At 40.3% G+C, this 22,937-nt stretch overlaps 1 protein-coding gene across 5 annotated transcripts in view; it reads right to left on the bottom strand.

The window, feature by feature from the left end:
* LOC126095716 (gastrula zinc finger protein XlCGF17.1-like) overlaps positions 1-22,937 on the bottom strand; it is an 83,232-nt gene that overhangs the window by 24,132 nt on the left and 36,163 nt on the right. For 4 of the 5 annotated variants that reach the window (XM_049910467.1, XM_049910469.1, XM_049910466.1 and 1 more), the window contains 2 exons: positions 15,956-15,999; positions 4,875-4,962 (listed from right to left, as the gene is read on the bottom strand). In XM_049910467.1, the coding sequence (XP_049766424.1) occupies positions 4,875-4,962; positions 15,956-15,999 (132 nt within the window). The remainder of the gene's footprint in view (positions 1-4,874; positions 4,963-15,955; positions 16,000-22,937) is intronic. The other variant, XM_049910470.1, reaches the window with a different exon arrangement.

The following is a 22,937-nucleotide window of genomic DNA, read 5'->3' as shown; positions in this document are numbered from 1 at the left end:
AAACAGGGGCCCACTTCTGTCATGCTCTGATTGTTTTAAGAAACATTGTCAGGATGACTGCCCAGACAAATGGAGCTTTTGCAACATTTGGGACCAACAGGGGCACATACCATCTGTCTGCAGAGTAAAAACGCACTTTTCCTTTTCCCCAGCAAAGCACACCTATGGATGTTAGGAAGAATGAGTAAAGTAGATGATCACTGGCCAAGCTTTTTATTGACATTAGAATTAAGGAAAAGGCAATCCAGCTACAGATGGATGCTGGTGCTGTAGTGAGTTGAAACAATTGGCCAACCAATGTCGGACTGGGATAACGAAAGATGACTCCCACACAGCGGCAAACTGTCAGCTACAACAACGGCGAATTCCATGGAAGGGCCAAATCACTGTCTTGGCTTTGTACATGAACATAGGCCAGAAATAACTTTCTTACTAGTGAACAGTAATATCACAGAAACTTTATTTGTCCTAGATGCCTTTCAAAGTTTTGCCTTCTCAATCTAAGATCCTGTAAAAAGTGTTGAATAATGCCAATTTAAAGAACCAGACAAGTTATGCAATGCCTACCGCCAAATTTTTGCTCCCAGATTCGAAAAAGCCAAGTTTCTCGAAGCTCACATAATGCTCAAGCAAACGGAGAAACAGCACTTTTATAGGGCCAGCCTGGTGCTGATGTCCCTTCAGGCCCAGGTAAAGGAGAAACTGACCAGTTGGCTCAGTCAAATGTTACAGAACTTATCACCATCAGCAAATGCGCCATGATGCTGGTTGTGGTCAAAAAACCATCCAGGAATTTATGGCTCTTTGGAGACTTCAAAGTGACTGTCAGCTCTCAAATGGAGGGGGACACAGATCCCATTCCTAGGCTGGAGGAACTTCTCACAAGATCAAGTCGGGACAGGCACTTCTCCAAAATCAACCCAGATGAGGCACATCTACAGCTTCCCTTACACCAGGACTCTCCAAAAATTCTAGTCGTAAATCCATAGCCAATGCTTCAGACCATAGCGTGGAGGCAGTACACAGTAACAAAAATGCTGATGAATCATAACAGGCCATCACTTTTGCATCCAAGTCATCGAATGCTGCACAGCAGGGAAATTTGCAAATAGAGAAAGAAGAATTGGCAATCATGTTGACACTAAGGAAAAAAAGAAAAAAAAACAACTTGTTTATCTCTATGGAAATACCTTTCAACTCATCACTGACTACAAGCCACTGGTCGCACTGTTCAATCCGGAAGGCAAGATTCTGGACAAAACTACTCACCTCCTCAAGACATGAGTTTTACTACCTACGGATTATGGCTCGGAGGAACCCTGACAGCAACATCACCATGTTGAATAATGCTTTACGTGCAGCCACAGGACAATGTGTTGCGACTCAAACTGTGCGCAATGGGCTGCATCATGCGCAACTTCACTCCCGACATCCTTGGCGATACCCATCTTTGCAGCCACAGCACCATGCAGTGCAGTACAGATGAGCCCAACAACATGCCGAAATAGACCACTCAGGATTGGCATCACATTCTCTCATTATATTCTAACCATCGATGAGTGGCATATGCCTTCTACCAGACAATCATCGGAGACGTGTTTGGAGGAAACCCGGTTGGGCTGAAAGCCTTAGACACACTGTTCAGCGAGTGCAGCAAGGTCGATGTTCCCTGATGTTTCAGGGTGGCATTATGTGGGGCCGACGTGCGACACTGGCAGTCGTGGAAGGCACCATAACGGCTGTACGATATATGAATGCCATTCTCTAAATGATAGTGCAGCCAAATTGGCAGCATATTGGCGAGGCATTCATCTTCCTGGACGACAATTCATGCCCCCATCGTGCACATCTTGTGAATGACTTCCTTTAGGATAATGACATCGCTCCACTAGAGTGGCCAGCATGTTCTCCAGACACGAACACTATCAAACATGCCTGGGATACATTGAAAAGGGCTGTTTATGGACGACGGTGACCCACCAACCACTCTGAGGGATCTATGCCAAATTGCTGCTGAGGAGCGGGACAATCTGGACCAACAGTGCCTTGATGAACTTGTGGATAGTATGCAATGACGAATACAGGCATGCATCAATGCAAGAGGGCATGCTACTGGGTATTAGAGGTACCAGTGTGTACAGCAATCTGGACCACCACCTCTGAAGGTTTGCTGGTTTTCCTGAGCAATAAAAAGGGTAAAAATGATGTCTATGTTGATCTCTATTCCAGTTTTCTGTACAGGTTCCGGAACTCTGAGAACTGAGGTGATGCAAAACTTTTTTTGTTACGTGTATAGGTAGCAACAGTCAACTGAAGACGTGCTACGTCTGTTCTTGAGTTTGTACAGGTCCACGCTGATGGGCAAGAAAAGTCCAGCTCCTTGACAGATGCCAACACCGGATCCTCTTACATTTACCCTGCAGCCCGACCACTCGCCAGCGCTGTCATTCAGCAGGTACCGGACAGAAACACCAGTGTGGGCACCGGGGTAGGACAATAGTCATCCCGGCTCCTGGTCACCATCATTCATCAGTGGGGGCAGAAGGTCTTCATCCATGTGGGGGACCAGGAAGTCATCTGCCACACCATTCAACTTCACCTACGCCATGGTGACATCCCTCAACAGACCCACCATTCCCACCTCCAGTCTCACAACCAGTATATGGCTCCCCTTCCACCTCAGCCCTTTCCACCTAGCCTCCACATATCCGGGATCTTTTATCATCCTCAATATCAACATGTCTCCTGCAGACTTACACTGTCCTTTGTTTTCATCGACCAATGCTCATCCCCTTCTGGAGCCTCTATGGGACCTGCCATCACTGTTCACTGACTCCCAGCAGCCGTCTTCCATCAGCCAGGTTGCTCCTGAGCAGCCTCAGGAACCGTCTTCGCTGGAGAGCCCCGAACCAGCGATGGCTCTGCCACCTTTCAGTGACCATGTCCCTGCACCCAGAGCTGCACCTCCTAGGAGCTGTCAGCAGTTCCACCCACGCTACTTTCAGCCCTACAGTCTTACCCCAGCCAGCCAACAGCTATTGTGGGACATGGACGATCGAGCACTGGGAGACGACACCAGAATGCCGGAGAAAATCAACATTACCCACATCAGGAACCCATAGAACTTTAATTGCCACCAGGGCCCGGGTAGCCACCCCCTCCCCCCCCCCCCTCACGAAGGGATAGGGGTGGAAGGGTGCAGTTACTGCCACTCCACATCATAGCCAGATATGAGAAGCAAGATAGTCTGAACAATGAAACCACCGTGCTCGGCTATGGCTACCTTGGCCAGTCTGCCAAAGAGATTAACAACAACTACACTAGCCACAGCATTTCAGGCAGACACGCCAGCTGGCCAGACAGGCCAACTTTGATACAACAGAGGACTAACCATCGCAACGTGGAAGCGAGTCTCACTTTTAGCCACTACTACAGTCATGCAGGTGCAAATACTATGAGCGGCCTTTTTTAAACAAGCATCCAGGTCACTGCTGCCAGTTTATCTCACTTAGCTGTGCTACGCTGCCACCGATGCCAATGATCGAGAGTTACAACAATGCTCTGAATTCTGGATTAGCATTTTGGTATATTGCTATCATTCATTGTCTACGCTTGGCCAGACTAATAGGACACTATTTATTGGAATGGACTTTGGCTTGTGAATTGGACTTGTATTTTCATGGTGTGATCAATAAACATGTCAGTAATTGATTCTGTGTTCTTTCAATTATAGCAGATTTTCTTTCTTTTCAAAAATATGAAATTATATCGAAACTTTTATTACTAAAAATGTAAAAGTAGATCCAAAACTTAAAGACTGCTACATATAGATATGCACCTTTTTGCCTACTTCATTTACTTTTGCTATTTGGATTTTATTTTCATCTTGCCTATCCATTTTTCCTGGAACCCCATTTTTATTTTTTCATTAATACAGCATATTGATTTAGTAATTACTTTGATTATGTGTAGATTATTGAATAGTTTCTGGTCTCTGTCCTAGAAATATCTTGATATTCTGCAGTACTCTGCTTCATTCTGTCACAGTGTGTATGCACACATGCAAAAGCAATGACCTATATAAAGGCAGAGACTTGTAATCTTGACCTCGTTAGCACTCAATCAATTAACTGGTGTCATAAGCTGTCCTTTGATGTGTTCTGAAACTTCTTCACAGCTATATATGATGGTGGTCTTGATTTACAATGCCAGTGGTATAGCAGTGAACATTTTACATGATGATATGGGTATACCAGCAAAGATGCAAAATTTGTTACACAGTGTTTCCTCAGTTCAGTAATAAAAGAACATTTGGTTTCGATCCTTCTCATGGCGTCCTTATTCATAATTTCTGATATTCTCTCCAGCCAATCAAGCACACCCACATATCTTCTACTAACTTTAATAATTTCTGTTAAGGAAAACTCAGAAAAAGACTGTAGGTGCATAATGAATACTCAACAATGTCCCACCTGAGAACTATTTCATACACATAATTTATAAATTTTCTTAGTAAACTGTAACCTAGCATTTGAATTACCTATGGCAAGTTTACATGATCATTTTATAGATATCTGAATGGTTTCAGCAAGTTTTCTGATCAATTACAATGGCACTACTGATGTGTTATTGATGCTACATTCAAACAATAAAAGGTATCAGTTGCTAAGTAAAAGTTTTTTCGGGAGAAGTATGTTCTCTTGTTTAGTCTTTTCCGTCTTAACATAATCAAGAGCACTAAAAATTTAGAAATAGCTACTAAAATCTGAGTCATGAGGGAAATTAGTGTACTGAAGAATTAAATGAGCAACCAGACTTGTTTTTCCTTTCTTTTCAGAATATGTCAAACATTTTGTACCACAAAAGATTCTCACCGCAAAGATCTGTTGCGTTCGCCACTTCTCCCTTTCTTGCCCTCAGCATTCTCCTGCACAAAATATCCCTGTGCTTCCATTTCATTTCCTGTGTGAGAAATTAAAAAAAATGTATGTTTTAGGTGTATAAAATACAAACAATGTTATACAAAAAATGTTGAAACATACAACCCAACTAAGATCAAACACCACACAATTACACAAAACATATGCTGTATGTAGCTAAATCAACAGCACCCTTCTTCAATGTCATATAAGGTCCCTCCTCAATCTTTTTTTATGGAACTCACTGGTCAACTGAGGGAATCTATTTCATACCTTTAAAGGTATGATGATGCTAGGATCTACTTATAAATTGGGAGCATTTAAAACAGCATAGATTTTGTGGCAAATGCTTCATTATTAACATCATATGAATCTATTACTACAACTCAGTATATTGTGAGGGGAAAATTAGCAAGTTAAAATACCCATTATGGCAGTTAGTCTATAGGTGTTTTATGAAAGTTTTGGTGGAATGTAAATGCTTTTAGATTTTTCCAGTGAATGATCTTCTGTAATCCAAAAGTAATTACTCTATAAATAGTAATTCTGTAACAATATACCTACTAGTTCATGATATTTTATTATTCAGTGCCGGCAGAGGGAACACCTGTCTGCAATAAAAATTCAAGGAACAATGCTACCACAGATCACATACACAAAATTTGTAATACCGTGGAACATGTCAGTATACTGTCAGAGAAAGAGATCAACCATTTGACCACCACTGCTGGATAAATGTCTTCTCTGGACTTTTCCATGTATCATGGTCTTCAGCATTGTTTATCCATGTTGCTCATGCTGGTTTTCTAAGATCAACCACCATTTTTTACTACACCATCACTGCCATCTCTTCACAACTTTTGTATTCCAGCACAAAATTTCCTTAGGCCATTTATGGTCGATTCATCTCATCAGGCCTCACTACCTCCATCTCTTTCAGTTCAATTATAATTATGTATTCCACTCCCCTGTTCCCTGATCCATTTGTTTGCTTTCCTTTTCTCATAGTAATTCTTACAATGCATCTCTCCATTACCTGTTGAGCAACTAATAGTTGTTCATGCGTTTTGCATTTCCGCTCCATGTCTCACTGTGTCAAAAGTGGCATATACAATGAATATAAGTTAACCATTTCAGACACACTGGAAGTTTCATTTCGAAAACTTAATTTACCAAAAGAATTTATATACATATGCCACTACAGGAGCTGTATTCATTAAATAATCAACAAGTCTGAATTGTTAAGTCTTGTACAAGCCTGCTATGACAACAGTTATACATTTAAATGGCAGCTATACATGTTACAAGTAAGCACCTGAAAACTGCAAATTGCCAAAATCAGCTGACTGTATGAAGTAAAAGACTGTGCTCATAATACAATTAAACTGGAAAATGGTAATATCCTTTAATAGAAGAAGTTACTAATAATGATCTCTATTACTTTAGTTTTGAATATCTGGGAATTTCCAATCTCCTATCTGATGTAGTAAAAGTATAACGTGTTAAAAGTCTTTTGCACCAGAATAAAAATCTCCACTCTGAACCATAGAAAGTGATGCATAGTCTATTTGGAGGAGTCATAAAGTTAATATAAATAGGTTTAAAACAAATTACAGTCACCCATTTTTGACAATTCCTTCAACTCCCTACGATATCTTAACTACTGATTATCATTAACCTATAAAGAAATGCACAGTATGTGATGTTTCTAAACCATTTTCATACTGCAAATTATCATAATAAAGTTATCAGAATAAAACTATATACAAATATAATAGAGGGAAACATTCCACGTGGGAAAAATATATCTAAAAACAAAGATGATGAGATTTACCAAACAAAAGCGCTGGCAGCTCGATAGACACACAAACAAACACAAACATACACACAAAATTCGACCTTTCGCAACCAACGGTTGCTTCATCAGGAAAGAGGGAAGGAGAGGGAAAGATGAAAAGATGTGGGTTTTAAGGAAGAGGGTAAGGAGTCATTCCAATCCCGGGAGCGGAAAGACTTACCTTAGGGGGAAAAAAGGACAGGCATACACTCGCACACACACACATATCCATCCGCACATACACAGACACAAGCAGACATTTTCATTGTCTGCTTGTGTCTGTGTATGTGCGGATGGATATGTGTGTGTGTGCGAGTTTATACCTGTCCTTTTTTCCCCCTAAGGTAAGTCTTTCCGCTCCCGGGATTGGAATGACTCCTTACCCTCTCCCTTAAAACCCACATCCTTTCATCTTTCCCTCTCCTTCCCTCTTTCCTGACGAAGCAACCAGGGGTTGCGAAAGCTCGAATTTTGTGTGTATGTTTGTGTTTGTTTGTGTGTCTATCGATCTGCCAGTGCTTTTGTTTGATAAGTCTCATCATCTTTGTTTTTAGACAAACTATATACAAAACTTGATATGAACATACTCAAGGGAGGTGTATCACATTAAAATAAGCAATAATTCACCATCCTGGAAAATGATTGTTACATAGTCATGTACAAAGGTACTTAGCCAAATAGCAAAAAATTTTGCAGCTACTGAGAAGAAAAAGAATAGAAAATCTCAAATGGAATGAGGCATCTATTAAAGAGAAGACATGAGTTCCAAACCAATGGTAATAGGAACTTGATAGAACATGGTGAATTGAGCAAAAGTATTTTTGCTTTTGGATCCAAAACATCATGATGCACATGAGTGTCCATTTACCAGTGCTGTTCAAATGAAACTGTGAATGGCAATACACATAACAATTGCAGAACAAACACAAATGTCGCAGCACTGACTAAATTTGCCAATGATGATACCTTTCAAATAATAAAGGAAAACATGTATGGCACAAAAAATTCATTTCAGTCAGTTATAATTAGACTAATCTTGTGATAACTGTTGATGCAATATCACACACCACTTATAATGACAACAAAAGTTAAAGATGCAAAAAAAGTTAGAGGTGTTTCAGTTGTCTGTTCAGTAATTATTCTACTGTTTTAAATTATATCACTGCACTGTAATCAGATACAATGTTTTGTAAATCTAATTGTACATTATAGTCAGAGAGGCCATTCACTTCTACATAAACACTTATACCACTAAGTGTTCACCTAATAAATGTTTTCTATTAGTGTACTGCTGTCTTGTGTAATTCTGGTGTAGTTAACAACAAAACACATGTTGTACGTGTTATGCAACATTCCCAAGTCATCTCTTTTATTTGAATCTTTCAGAAAATTAATATTAAGATCGCCACAGAATATATTTACTTTCTTTTGTCTGCAGGTGACATAATAATGACTCAACAAATATGTGAAAGTTTGCCAGTAAGGATCCACAAGGGATGATCGAAAAGTAATGCACAATGATTTTATTATCAATAAGTTTAATAGGTAACAAAAAATTATAAATGAACTTACATGTTTTACCTACTTTTCTACATATCACCAACATTGTGGTACCAATTTCAATATGCCCTGTCCATAAAAGTCTGTTTGGTTGAAGTATAGCCATCTGCAGACTGCCGATTTTGCTTCCACATCTGCTGCACAGTGTTGTTCATCCATAAATCTCTTCATTGGACGAAACAGATGAAAATCTGATGGTGCAGGGTCCAGATTGTATGGTGGATGCTGGAGTACCTCCCACCCAAATTTGACAATTTGCTCACAAAGAGGAGCAGCAAGATGGGGAGGGGGGGGGGGGGGCGTGCATTGTCATAAAGAAGTTTCATCATCAGCTTTAACATTGTGGCATTTGTCATGAAAGACATGATGCAACTTAACAAGAGTTTTAATGTAGGCTGCAGGATTCACAGCGGTCCCGTGTTCGGCAAAGACCACCAACAACACATCGTGCATATCCCAGAACACTGTCACAAGCACTTTCCTAGCAGACTGAGTCCCTTTGAATCTTTTCCGCCCTGAGGAACCAGCATAGCCAATGGCCTTGCCACAGTGGTCACATCAATTCCTGTCAGATCACCAAAGTTAAGCACTGTCAGGCTGGGCTAGCACTTGGGTGGGTGACCATCTAGTATGCCGAGTGCTGTTGACAAACGGGGTGTACTCTTCCCTTGTGAGGCAAACTGAGGAGCTACTTGATTGAGGAATAGTGACTCCAGTCTCGTAAGCTGACAGCTGGCTGGGAGAGCAGTGTGCTGACCACATGCCCCTCTGTATCCGCATCCAATGAGGCCTGTGAGCTGAGGACGACACAGCAGCCGGTTGGTACTGCTGAGCCTTCATGACCTGTTCGGGCAGAGTTTAGTTTTAATCTAGTTTTTCTTTTTTTTTTTTCCCCCTGGGGAACTAGCATGTTTCCCCTCCATAGAGTTCTGCTCGGTTAGGGAGTCATGCCCTTCTGCGGCCTATTGCGTTAAATGATCCAAGCTTGTCATCATTTACTAGCCCTTGTTGTTGCCTGTCAGGTTCTTAGGCACCCAGCGAGCACTAACTTTACAAAATTCCAGTATTTCATGAACAATCTTACACATGGCACTATAGGAAATTTTGAAGTCCTGCAATAAAGTTCGCAGTTGCACATGCCAGTCACTCAAAATTGTTGCTTCAATGGCTCTAAAAATCTGTAGGGTTGCAGCTGTTACTGGCCGTCGGGAATGTGGCAAGTCACTAAGGTTCACATGGCCGTCTTGGAACCATGCACACCACCTAGAGACAGTGCTATGGTCCATACAGTCATCCCCATACACACATCACACATACATAATCCCTAAACATATCACACATTCCCTTCTAAAACTCACTTGGATCAGGCCATTTGGCCCACAAATATGGAACTACACTTTATTGCTCTTCACAAGTTGATGACAGTAACATATGCACCATGTTTGTTTCATAGTTCAGGCTTTTATTTCTAAAGCTGCACCTGAAAACAAAATACCCTTTGCAGTGCAAACTTCAAATTCTATTGTCACAAAATTTCAACATTAAAGCTGCAATACTATGGGAGGAAAAAAGAATTGTACATTAGTTTCCGATCCTCCCTTGTACAATTATAAATGACTTTTAAATGACTTTTCGGTAGCAGCTACCAGGGATATTTACGAGAGGGCATGAAAATGACCCACCCATCATTCTAATGCACGAATGGAGACTGGAAACTTTCACTTTGAACAGTTGCTACAAACTTAGCAGTTGCTGCTCTGCCTAAGTTATTTAAAGGTGACGAAAGCTGTCAACTCAGAGATTTACTAGACATGGAGACTGTGTATCCTTGCCTTCCTCCAACAGCTGAAGTAACTCACACAGGCAGTTGTATGGGAAAACACAGTTTAATTCAATCTCTGAACCATGCTGCACCTTTGATTTTTCCTGCACACAAGCCACTACCTAATCTGAAAGAAGCATTAAAGGATATCAAAAATCTTTGGACATGTAGTCGCATACTTATCTTCTGATCCACATGAACTAGTATGCATACATATACTAGGTCTAGGGAACTCATACCAGTTAGAAACCAAAGATGCTAAATATAGAGGTCACAGGGTTTGGTAAGACATGACAAAGATGTTGAAGAACTTGAGAGAAGATCATTAATTTCTGAAAAAGTCACAGCTCAATAGCTATTGGAAAATAAACTGGTAATAAACCTAAAAGAAGACTATGTAACCAGTATTCAGAAACAAAGAGAGGGCTGGGCAAATGGATTTAGAGGTGGGTGAAACAATGCTGGAAGAAGTAGAATCCACTTGATTCTTACAAGGGAACATCCCCATCGCACCCCCCTCAGATTTAGTTATAAGTTGGCACAGTGGATAGGCCTCGAAAAACTGAACACAGATCAATCGAGAAAACCGGAAGAAGTTGTGTGGTACTATGAAAAAAAGCAAAATATACAAACTGAGTAGTCCATGTGCAACATAAGCAATACAAGGACAATGCTAGATCAGGAGTGCCGTCGACCCGTGGTTAGCGTGAACAGCTGCGGAACGAGAGATCCTTGGTTCAAGTCTTCCCTTGAGTGAAAATTTTACTTTCTTTATTTTCGCAAAGTTATGATCTACATCTACATCTATACTCCGCGATCCACCTTACGGTGTGTGGCGGAGGGTACTTATTATACCACTATCTGATCCCCCCTTCCCTGTTCCATTCACGAATTGTGCGTGGGAAGAATGACTGCTTGTAAGTCTCCGTATTTGCTCTAATTTCTCGGATCTTTTCGTTGTGATCATTACGCGAGATATATGTGGGCGGTAGTAATATGTTGCCCATCTCTTCCCGGAATGTGCTCTCTCGTAATTTCGATAATAAACCTCTCCGTATTGCGTAACGCCTTTCTTGAAGTGTCCGCCACTGGAGCTTGTTCAGCATCTCCGTAACGCTCTCGCGCTGACTAAATGTCCCCATGACGAATCGCGCTGCTTTTCGCTGGATCATGTCTATCTCTTCTATTAATCCAACCTGGTAAGGGTCCCATACTGATGAGCAATACTCAAGAATCGGACGAACAAGCGTTTTGTAAGCTACTTCTTTCGTCGATGAGTCACATTTTCTTAGAATTCTTCCTATGAATCTCAACCTGGCGCCTGCTTTTCCCACTATTTGTTTTATGTGATCATTCCACTTCAGATCGCTCCGGATAGTAACTCCTAAGTATTTTACGGTCGTTACCGCTTCCAATGATTTACCACCTATGGCATAATCGTACTGGAATGGATTTCTGCCCCTATGTATGCGCATTATATTACATTTATCTACGTTTAGGGAAAGCTGCCAGCTGTCGCACCATGCATTAATCCTCTGCAGGTCTTCCTGGAGTACGTACGAGTCTTCTGATGTTGCTACTTTCTTGTAGACAACCGTGTCATCTGCAAATAGCCTCACGGAGCTACCGATGTTGTCAACTAAGTCATTTATGTATATTGTAAACAATAAAGGTCCTATCACGCTTCCTTGCGGTACTCCCGAAATTACCTCTACATCTGCAGATTTTGAACCGTTAAGAATGACATGTTGTGTTCTTTCTTCTAGGAAATCCTGAATCCAATCACAAACCTGGTCCGATATTCCGTAAGCTCGTATTTTTTTCACTAAACGTAAGTGCGGAACCGTATCAAATGCCTTCCTGAAGTCCAGGAATACGGCATCAATCTGCTCGCCAGTGTCTACGGCACTGTGAATTTCTTGGGCAAATAGGGCGAGCTGAGTTTCACATGATCTCTGTTTGCGGAATCCATGTTGGTTATGATGAAGGAGATTTGTATTATCTAAGAACGTCATAATACGAGAACACAAAACATGTTCCATTATTCTACAACAGATTGACGTAAGCGAAATAGGCCTATAATTATTCGCATCTGATTTATGACCCTTCTTGAAAATGGGAACGACCTGCGCTTTCTTCCAGTCGCTAGGTACTTTACGTTCTTCCAGCGATCTACGATAAATTGCTGATAGAAAGGGGGCAAGTTCTTTAGCATAATCACTGTAGAATCTTAAGGGTATCTCGTCTGGTCCGGATGCTTTTCCGCTACTAAGTGATAGCAGTTGTTTTTCAATTCCGATATCGTTTATTTCAATATTTTCCATTTTGGCGTCCGTGCGACGGCTGAAGTCAGGGACCGTGTTACGATTTTCCGCAGTGAAACAGTTTCGGAACACTGAATTCAGTATTTCTGCCTTTCTTCGGTCGTCCTCTGTTTCGGTGCCATCGTGGTCAACGAGTGACTGAATAGGGGATTTAGATCCGCTTACCGATTTTACATATGACCAAAACTTTTTAGGGTTCTTGTTTAGGTTGTTTGCCAATGTTTTATGTTCGAATTCGTTGAATGCTTCTCTCATTGCTCTCTTTACGCTCTTTTTCGCTTCGTTCAGCTTTTCCTTATCAGCTATGATTCGACTACTCTTAAACCTATGATGAAGCTTTCTTTGTTTCCGTAGTACCTTTCGTACATGATTGTTATACCACGGTGAATCTTTCCCCTCGCTTTGGACCTTAGTCGGTACGAACTTATCTAAGGCGTACTGGACGATGTTTCTGAATTTTTTCCATTTTTGTTCCACATCCTCTTCCTCAGAAATGAACGTTTGATGGTGGTCACTCAGATATTCTGCGATTTGTGCCCTATCACTCTTGTTAAGCAAATATATTTTCCTTCCTTTCTTGGCATTTCTTATTACACTTGTAGTCATTGATGCAACCACTGACTTATGATCACTGATACCCTCTTCTACATTCACGGAGTCGAAAAGTTCCGGTCTATTTGTTGCTATGAGGTCTAAAACGTTAGCTTCACGAGTTGGTTCTCTAACTATCTGCTCGAAGTAATTCTCGGACAAGGCAGTCAGGATAATGTCACAGGAGTCTCTGTCCCTGGCTCCAGTTCTGATTGTGTGACTATCCCATTCTATACCTGGTAGATTGAAGTCTCCCCCTATTACAATAGTATGATCACGAAACTTCTTCACGACGTTCTGCAGGTTGTTCATTGACGTCTCTGTTCACTGTAATAAGTTTAGTGTCTGTGTTTTGCGACCGCACCGCAAAACTGTGCGATTAGTAGACGAAAGGACGTGCCTCTCCAATGGGAACCGAAAACATTTGATCGCAAGGTCATAGGTCAACCGATTCCTCCACAGGAAAACACGTCTGATATATTCTATACGACACTGGTGACGGCATGTGTGTCACATGACAGGAATATGTTGTCGACCCACCTAACTTGTACACTTGGCAAATGGGTAAAAAGATTCTTCTACCTTGCCCGATTTAGGTTTTCTTGTCGATGTGATAATCACTCCCAAAAAAGTGATTGCACCGGACGGACGGACGGACAGATAATAATTGTCTGAAAATAAAAAATTAAAACTTTTCACTCGAGGGAAGACTTGAACCAAGGACCTTTCGTTCCGCAGCTGCTCACGCTAACCACGGGACCACGGCGCTCCTGAGCTCACATTACCCTTGATGTTGCCTGTCTTCTCATGGGCTACTCAGTTTGTATATTTTGCTTATTTTTTTCATAGTTCCATACAACTTCTTCCTGTTTTCTCGATTAATCTGTGTTCAGTTTTTCAAGGCCTATCCACTTTGCCAATTTATAACTAAATCTGAGGGGGGTGCGATGGGGAGGTTCCCTTGTTAGGTATCACCAATGATGATGAGCTGAAATGGAAGCAGAAATTTAATTTTGTCTGTATGAAACTAATCTCCCTCATATTCATAATGAAGCAGCTATCACAGTATACAGACAGCTTCTGTGTACCACACTCTTCGCATCACATCTGCGGCAGTGTAGGGGAACTCAAACAATCAAGAAACAAAAAGAGGGTTCATATTATGGAAAGAAGCAATAAGGTTCATTTTAAGACAAAAGACTTCTGAAACATGCAGAAACTTCCTCAAAAATCAAGGCCTCTTAACTTCCACATCTTTGTACACATGTAAGAGAACAATACACATCACAAAAGATAGGGTACAGTGGATTATAAATGCTAGTGTACACACCCAAAACACATAAAGGAACAATGATATAAAAAGCATACACCACCAACTGACAGCACTAGAAAAAGGACCTCAGTACTAAGGCATCAAATTACTAAGCAGTCTGCCTAAAAATCTGCATGATGGTGCACAAGACACTAAATTTCCAAAGAAACTCAAAGACTATCTAGTGGAAAAGAAATTTTTATGGTGTTGAAGAGCACATATCACATTAAATTTGTATACATTGTTCTTTATAATCAGTGATGTTAGAATGTAAGCAAAATTGTTACAAAGTAAGTGATAGTTTTTCTGTTTGTGACATGCCCTATATTATACATACAATTATTGTGCACAATGTAATCCTACAGCAGAAAAGAAGATTCCACTCGGTTCTTCATTTGTGGGGTCATATTGTCCATAGTTTTTCTGTTTGTGACATGCCCTATATTATACGTACAATTATTGTGCACAATGTAATCCTACAGCAGAAAAGAAGATTCTACTCGGTTCTTCACTTGTGGGTTCATATTGTCCATAGTTGCTTTAGATTTATTGAGAGCAGACTCTCAACAACTCAATTCTATTCAATTATAGGGCACAAGTCCTCAACTCGGTTCACTATTAAAAGCCTTCAGCTATTACCATAGCTTATTCAAAATGTATGTTGCAGAGATCTGCGTTTGAGCAACATTTAAGGATGTGCTTCCAACACGTTTTCACTGAAAGGGCGCTATAATTCTTTTTAAAAGTTATCTACCCTGAATATTAGTAAACAGATATACTGTGATGTTAATGTAAGAATCCCCCATTTGTTACATAAACATCTACACGAGATTCACAAATGAACATTACTACAGCCCTAATGGCTTGCTCCTGGGCTAAAAATATCATTTGTTTCTGCCTTAAGTTACCCTCACCTCATACATAATGACAGTATCCAAACTAACATTTCTTCTGAAGAGGAAAGGATAGTTGCTATCTGACAATACCTACGTGACATTGCTTTCTCCACAAGTCCAATTATATTCTCTCTTGATGTGACTGCATTGTCGTTTTTATCTGCTTCTGGGTGCAATTACTAAAAAGGATTTTTAGCTGTATGTTATCACACATCAAATGGTGATATAATCTGTTATAGGATGGTGGAATCTATTTTAGTTTGTTTTAAGATAAGTGTAACAATAAATACACTGTCTCTCAGTGGTTTCCCTCTATCATGTTCCTCCCAAGCATCCTCGAGCCTCCAGCATTTATCCCCTACCTTGCACATTGGACAATATTCCCCTATGTCTCTGGAACATTGGGCAACTATGACTGCTTGCATGTAGGAAATCCTGTGCTTATGCTGTACTGCTGTCCTCTACCCCTTCTGTTCCTTTCCTTGTGTTCCTCTTTATGGCCCATCAACTCTCTCGTTCAAAATGATGCCCCTCTCTCTCACCCCCTTCCTCCCCTCGGTGTGTGTGTGTGTGTGTGTGTGTGTGTGTGTGTGTGTGTGTGTGTGTGTGTGTGTGTGTGTGTGTTCAATATTATTATATTGAGATACTGCACATTTGAACATGGCTAATATTACTGATTAAGTGCGGATAATACCTTTTACATGACCAGTACTGTCATCCTTCTGTTCTGAAATGTCTCTGAAAGTAAGAAAACTTTTAATTACTAATTTATATAGATACTGTGATATTTAAAATTTAGCACACAAAATTTCCAAATATAGTACTCCTTAAAAGCCAAAAAAGTATTAAAAACTTGGAAAGTAACAATGCAAATTAGCTCCATTCACTTTAATATAGAAAAAAATGAATGGTAGTTGCTCATAACAAATCCCTACATAAATCTAAGATGTAATTTTATGTAAACAAGAACTAAACTAGTGATAATCAGTAACTACAAAAAAAAGTAAATGGCCAGAATTTAATACATTACAGAGATGTATGCAAACATGAGGGAAATTATCATCATTCTGTGGCTACCACAATATACCATTAAATGTTAATGAAACATCCTCTTAAATATTAGGGTACACCATACATGATACTGCAGTCTTCCAGCCATCTCTTTGCTGCAACTAGATTCCACAAATGATAATGGAGGCCTATGAAGTGTATAGCTTCGAAGATAAATTTAGATGGATGAATTTTGGACTAACAGAACTCAGTGTGTTGCACTGGGTAGCAGATGTTCATTAGAAATGAAAAATAACGTTGTGTGTACCCCAAGTAACTAATAGATCCATTATCATGGAGGAGAGAGGCACAGGCTGGGGAATGTAAAAAAGAAAAGACAGGTCACTCAAACCCTACCAGAGATAGGAAGTATAGCAAGGATGATGGTACACAAAGATCTTAGTTTACACTCATAACAACTATAGGTGGGTTCCTTTTATCCTACAGTCAGTGACATGCCCTTACTTTTTAACCTTCCCCAACCCATCTCTCTCTCCTCCCTGACTAAGGAATTATTTTCAATCTAAAAGCTAAGCCTGTGTATCTGTCTATCAGCAACTGAAATTCTGCCTCCTGAAAGTGGGCACTGATCAGACTTCGGTCTCAAAATTCTATAAGAGTGTCACATACAGTGGCATGTACATTCAACTCCCCTTGCACATGCCACAATTCTCATCCCATTGAAACAAACGAAACTAGAACCATGCATTCCTAATAATGAACACTTTTTTCTTTCCACATGTTTCTTTTGAAACCAGTTATCCATATTACATATATGTGTATATGTACTAGTCCGTCAAAATTTTATTCAGGCCATATTTCACGCAAATGCATTATTGAGTTGATAATTTTCATTGTGATAATTATAGAGGTGTATTTAGTTTTCTGTAAACCATATTAATTAAAAGTAATGGATGACTGAAATTACTACTGTAGTACGTAGTATGAGATTCTGGCTGAGCTTATCAGTAGTTTTAGAAATGTTGACACCTACCATTAAATTACTGTAATTTGTTTTAATTTCCTGGAAACTAATTAACCAAAAAGATATTTGGTATTACAGTTCAGATACACTCAAAATTACTGTTCCCTTTTGCGCCATTATACCTGCTTAATTCCCAAGTTTACCATTATAATTTTGTTGCCCAAATTATTCTGGGCAGCATAACATCCATCATTAATTAATTAATCTGCTAACATCATGTAGTAAAGTTGGTGCCTAGAAAGTACCCTATTGACTTTTTGATGCACGTTCATGTTCATTAGATCAAGATAGCCAGTTTAAGATATAAAAGTCTTACGGCTGTCTCATATTGATCAATTAACATTTCAGTGTCATTTCTCTTGTTAATAACGTGGCTGTGTGAAATAATTGTATGAACTTGTTTGGTTGTCGTGTGTATGAGCTGTGTTTACCAGACTGCAATTCATATATGAATTTTGACTTGGGCCACACTGAAAATTTATATTCGTTTTAGTAATAAGTAGTGCTCAACTGACCGTGTTTCTATAAACTATCATTTATGAAAGGAGGAAGTGCATGACGAGTGTAGTTACTGAACCTGTCTCTGGATATGTAGGCTAGCCTGGTTTTGCCTGAACATGTAGCTCATCCACTCGAGTAAAGACTAAGTCTGGCTTTGGCGGTTAGAGAGAGTGGTTCTTTGTCTCTGTGTGTGTGTGTGTGTGTGTGTGTGTGTGTGTGTGTGTGTGTGGGAGGGGGGGGGGGGTATGGTGTTCATTCTGATGAAAAAGGCCTGTTTGGCCAAAAGCTTAGTTTGACAACCTTTCTGTTGTTCCTATCGGCGACTCAGCACCTCTGCCTTCCTACCCAAAAATCTTCCGTCTGCTCTTGCTCTTATATTGTGACATTTGTGCTGAAGTATGAATGTGCTAACATCTTCATGTCAGTATCCTCCACCCAGTAGTAAAGTGCCGGAGGTGTTACCAAGAAGACAAGGCTCAAACCAGGTTAGTACCATCACCCCATACCCTTGCTGAATCTCCCTCCCAGCTAGTCAGCCATCCTTACCTTCAACCCTCCCTACCTCCCCCTCCCACAGTTTGCCCAATACAACCCATCTACATAGATACTCCGAAAACCACTGTATGGTGCATGATGGAGTGCAGAGTGTACCATGACCAGTACCAACAAATAGAGCAAGAGAAAAACAATTGCCTATACTGTATTTACTCAGATCTAAGCCGCACTCGAATCTAAGCCGCACCTGAAAAATGAGACTTGAAATAAAGGGAAAAAAAATTCCCGAATCTAAGCCGCACGTGAAATTTGAGACTTGAAATTCAAGGGGAGAGAAAAGTTTTAGGCCGCACCTCCAAATCGAAACAAAGTTGGTCCATTGTAATATGAGACACAATTTAGGTCGAATGAATGATGATACAGCTACAGCAGTTTGGTTCGAGTCATAAGCTTTGCAGTTAAGCTTTACCAGGTAGCCATTGCTATGCGTCAGGCGCTCCGTCCGTATTTATACGGGTACGCTTCCTTTTTCACGTGCTTCATCTGGTTTGAATCGATTGCTTATTTTGCTTTGATCTGATAAGTGCCGTTTTCTTTGTTATAGGTGTTTACGTCACTCTAAGCTGAAAATGCATTACTGTACTGTGTTAGGCATTGATTGTCGCATTCTGACAGTGCGTGTTTACGGCCTGTCACCGCTCGCGGCGTGGCTTGCTTTTGTGCGCACTACCGCCGCTTACAATTTACAAAAAAGAGAGAGAGGAATCGTCTCATTAGCGAAACAATGGCAAGAGACTGCTATTTGTTGTTACTTACACTGCTGCTTTCTTTGATAATGATCAACAAGAACCAAAGAATAGACTGCGCATGATAGAACATGTTCTGAACGAGAGTTAGGTGAAAATTTTTCTCCGTTTGAAAATCTTTGCGGCCGTTTCTTTAGTACATCAAATTCTGCACAGAAATTAGAGTCATCTTGGATTTCAAAATCTAGTCAGTTGCTGTGCTTCATTTCTGACTGTATCACTACTAGGCATAAGAATAATACGAATATAAACATGACATGATATGTATATTCTTCCACGTTTGCTGTTGTCTCACTCTAGTTTCGTAGTTCATTAGGCAGACAGGATTTAAATGAGATAGCAGCAAACATGAAAGAATATATGGCAAAATGTTTATATTCGTATTATTCTTATGGTGAAGAGAATGCTGCATGTGATTCATATTTCATCAGGTTCCTATTAGCAACCATCTCTTCTCACAAGTAGGAAAAAATTCAGAACGTAGAGTTGGCCATATTGACAAACATCCGTAACAGTCTTGCCAGTCGGATTTTCGTAGTACATTGAAATTCTGCTACATTCGAAGATGAACAATACGGAATTTGTATTTGGTTCGTTGGATAATGTATGAAAATGCAGTGGTCGAAACTCGGGGCGGAGAAAAAAGGCTCGTCTTCCACCTTTTTTTAAAAATTTATTTACTGACGCAGAGATTTTGGCGCTAGTATTTATCTTTGTGCCTACAAAGCATGCCTGTGTAGCACTACATATATTTGATGGAAGAAGTTAGTTGTGGGGGCACCTACCAACATTTTTCAGAACTTCCGCTTCCGTTGCACTCGATTCTAAGCCGCAGGCGGTTTTTTGGATTACAAAAACCGGAAAAAAAGTGCAGCTTAGATTCTAGTAAATACGGTATGCCTTCTAAATGAGCCCTAATTTCTCAAATCTTATCTTCATGATCCTTACATACAATATGTGTTGGTGGCACCAGAATTGTTTGGCAGCAGTTTCAAATCCCGGTTCTCTGAATTTTCTCAGTACCGTTTCTTGAAAAGAACATATCCTTCCCTCCAGGTATTTCCATTTGAGTTCCCGAAGCATCTCTGTACACTTACATATTGTTTGAACTTACTGATAAATCTAGCAGCCTGCTTTTGAGATGCTTCAATGTATTCCTTCAATCCGACCAGGTACAGAACCCAAACACTCAAGCAGTACTCACGAATAGGTCACACCAGTGCCCTATATGCAGTCTTCTTTACAAGTGAACCACTCTTTCTTAAAATTCTCCCGATAAACCAAAGCTGACAGTTTATCTTCCTTACCACAGTTCTCACATGCTGATTCCATTTCACATCGCTTTGCAATGTTATGCCCAGATATTTAAGTAATTTGACAGTGTCAAGCAGGACACTAGTAATCCTGTAACCGAAGATTACAGGTTTGTTCTTCCCGCTCATCCACATTAACTTATGTTTTTCCACATTTAGAGCTAGCTGCCATTCATCATACCAACTAGAAATTTTTGTCTCAGTCATCTTGTATCTTCCTACAATCACTCAACTTTGACACTTACTGTACACCACAGCATCTTCAGCAAAAAACTGGAGATCGCTGACTACCCTTTCTGCCACACAATTTATGTATATAAATAACAACAGCAGTCCTAGCACACTTCCCTGATGATACCCTTGTCTCTCATGAACATTCGTCATCGAGGACAACGTACTGGGTTCTATTACTTAATAAATCTTTGAGCTACTCTCATATCTGTTAACTTATTCGATACACCCGTACCTTCATTAACAGCCTGCGATGGGGCACTGTGTCAAATGCTTTCTGGAAATCTAGAAATATGGAATCTGCCTATTGCCCTTCATCCATCGTTCACAGTATGTCATGTGAGAAAAGGGCAAACTGAGTGTTGCTTTCTAAAACCATGCTGACACTTGGACAAAGTCTCAAGAAAGTTTACTATATTCAAACTGACAATAAGTTTAAGGCTTCTGTAGCAAACCGAAGTTAGGGATATTGGTCTGTGATTTTGCAGGTTAATTCTCTTACTCTTCTTATGTACTGGGGTCATCTGTACTTTTTCCAGTAGTTTGGGATGTTATGCTGAGTGAGAGATTAACAATAAATGCAAGTTAGGTAAGGGGCCAATGGCACAGAGGAGTACTCTTTGTAAAACCGAATTGGGATGGTAATCTATTTGCTTTCAAAACTTTCAGTTGTTTCTCTATAGCAGGGATGCTTATTACTATGTCGTCCACACAGGAGTCTGTCCGATGGTCAAATGACAGTACATTTGCATGATTCTTGTGTGTGAAAGATTTCTTCAGAGCGAAATTTGAAACTTCAGCTTTTGTTTTGCTATCTTCAACTGTCACACCAGACTTGTCAACAAGGAAATGATAATTAAATCGAAACCCTTAGCTGTTGACAAGTGTTGTTGATACACATCAATGGGGACAGCCGAAAATGTGTGCCCTGACCAGGACTCAAAGCCGGGATCTCCTGCTTACATGGCATACGCTGTATCCATCTGAGACACCAAGGGCACAGAGGATAGTGCGACTGCACGGACTTATTCCTTGCGTGCTTCCCATGAGACCCACATTGCCAACTGTCCACAACCTACGTTCGTATTGTTCCTAATACTACAAATGTAGGTTGTGGACAGCTGGGAATGTGTGTGTAACAGGAAGCGTGTAAGGGTAAGTCCCTGCAGTTGCACTATCCTCTGTGCCCTTGGTGGCTCAGATGGATAGAGCGTCTGCCATGTAAGCAGGAGATCCCGGGTTCGAGTTCCAGTCGGGGCACACATTTTCAGCTGTCCCCATTGATGTATATCAACAACACCTGTCAGCAGCTAAGGGTTTCGATTTAATTATCATTTCATTCTAGAGAAGCTGCACGGTCATCAATGGTATCTGTTCTTTCGGGAGCAGATGCCATCTTCATATTGTCAACAAGGGACTGAATGGAAGCCTTCATCTCAGTTATGCTGTACTACCAACACATTGTAATTCCACAACAATTCAGCTATGCCAAAAAGTGGTATGTGTGTGTGGGGGGGGGGGGGGGGAGGGGGGGTGGCTTTCTGTACTTCCTAGGCTCTGAAAAAGAGCATTGTTCAAAAGCTTAGCAATATTTTCAGTCTCACTTACGTGCCTATTTGGCACTCAATGCATCAATTATACAATGATTTCTTACTTTTACTACATGCCTCGGCAGAATTTCTATTTGGAAAGATGAATAGCAACTTGCTTTGAATGTGAATAAATGTAGGTTTATGTGTATGGAATGAAAAAATATCTGTGTAATGTTCAAACACATTCATATCAATTAAATATCTATGCATAACATTGTGAAATGATGTGTAATGGAATGAGCACATAAGGTCAGTTGTAGGGGAGCTAAAATGCAGACTACAGTTATTGGGAGGGTTCTGCAAAAGTGAAGCACACATTTAAAGGAGACCACACATAGAACAGTCATGCAATTCATCGTTTTGTATTGCTCATGCGTTTTGGATCCTATCCATGTTGAGTTAAAGAAAGAAATCAAAGTAATTCAGAGATTTATTACTGGTTGAGTCGATCAGTATGATTGTATTACAGACCTGTGAGCTCAGATGGGATCACTTCGTGGAAGAAAGTGATCTTTTTGTGGAATGTTACTGAGAAAGTTTAAAGGGCTGGCATTTATGAGACTGTAGAATGATTCTGTTACCTCCAATGGGTATGTTAAATAAGGACCATAAGGTCAAAATTAGGACGAATACAGAAGCACATATACCATCATTTTTTACTAGCTTTTTCTAGATCCATGAATGGAACAAGAAAGGGAATGGC

This window comes from Schistocerca cancellata, chromosome 8 (assembly GCF_023864275.1).
Source record: "Schistocerca cancellata isolate TAMUIC-IGC-003103 chromosome 8, iqSchCanc2.1, whole genome shotgun sequence".
NCBI lineage: Eukaryota > Metazoa > Arthropoda > Insecta > Orthoptera > Acrididae > Schistocerca > Schistocerca cancellata.
The sequence above is the reverse complement of the archived record's forward strand: the minus strand, read 5'-3'. Positions and strand labels throughout refer to the sequence as shown.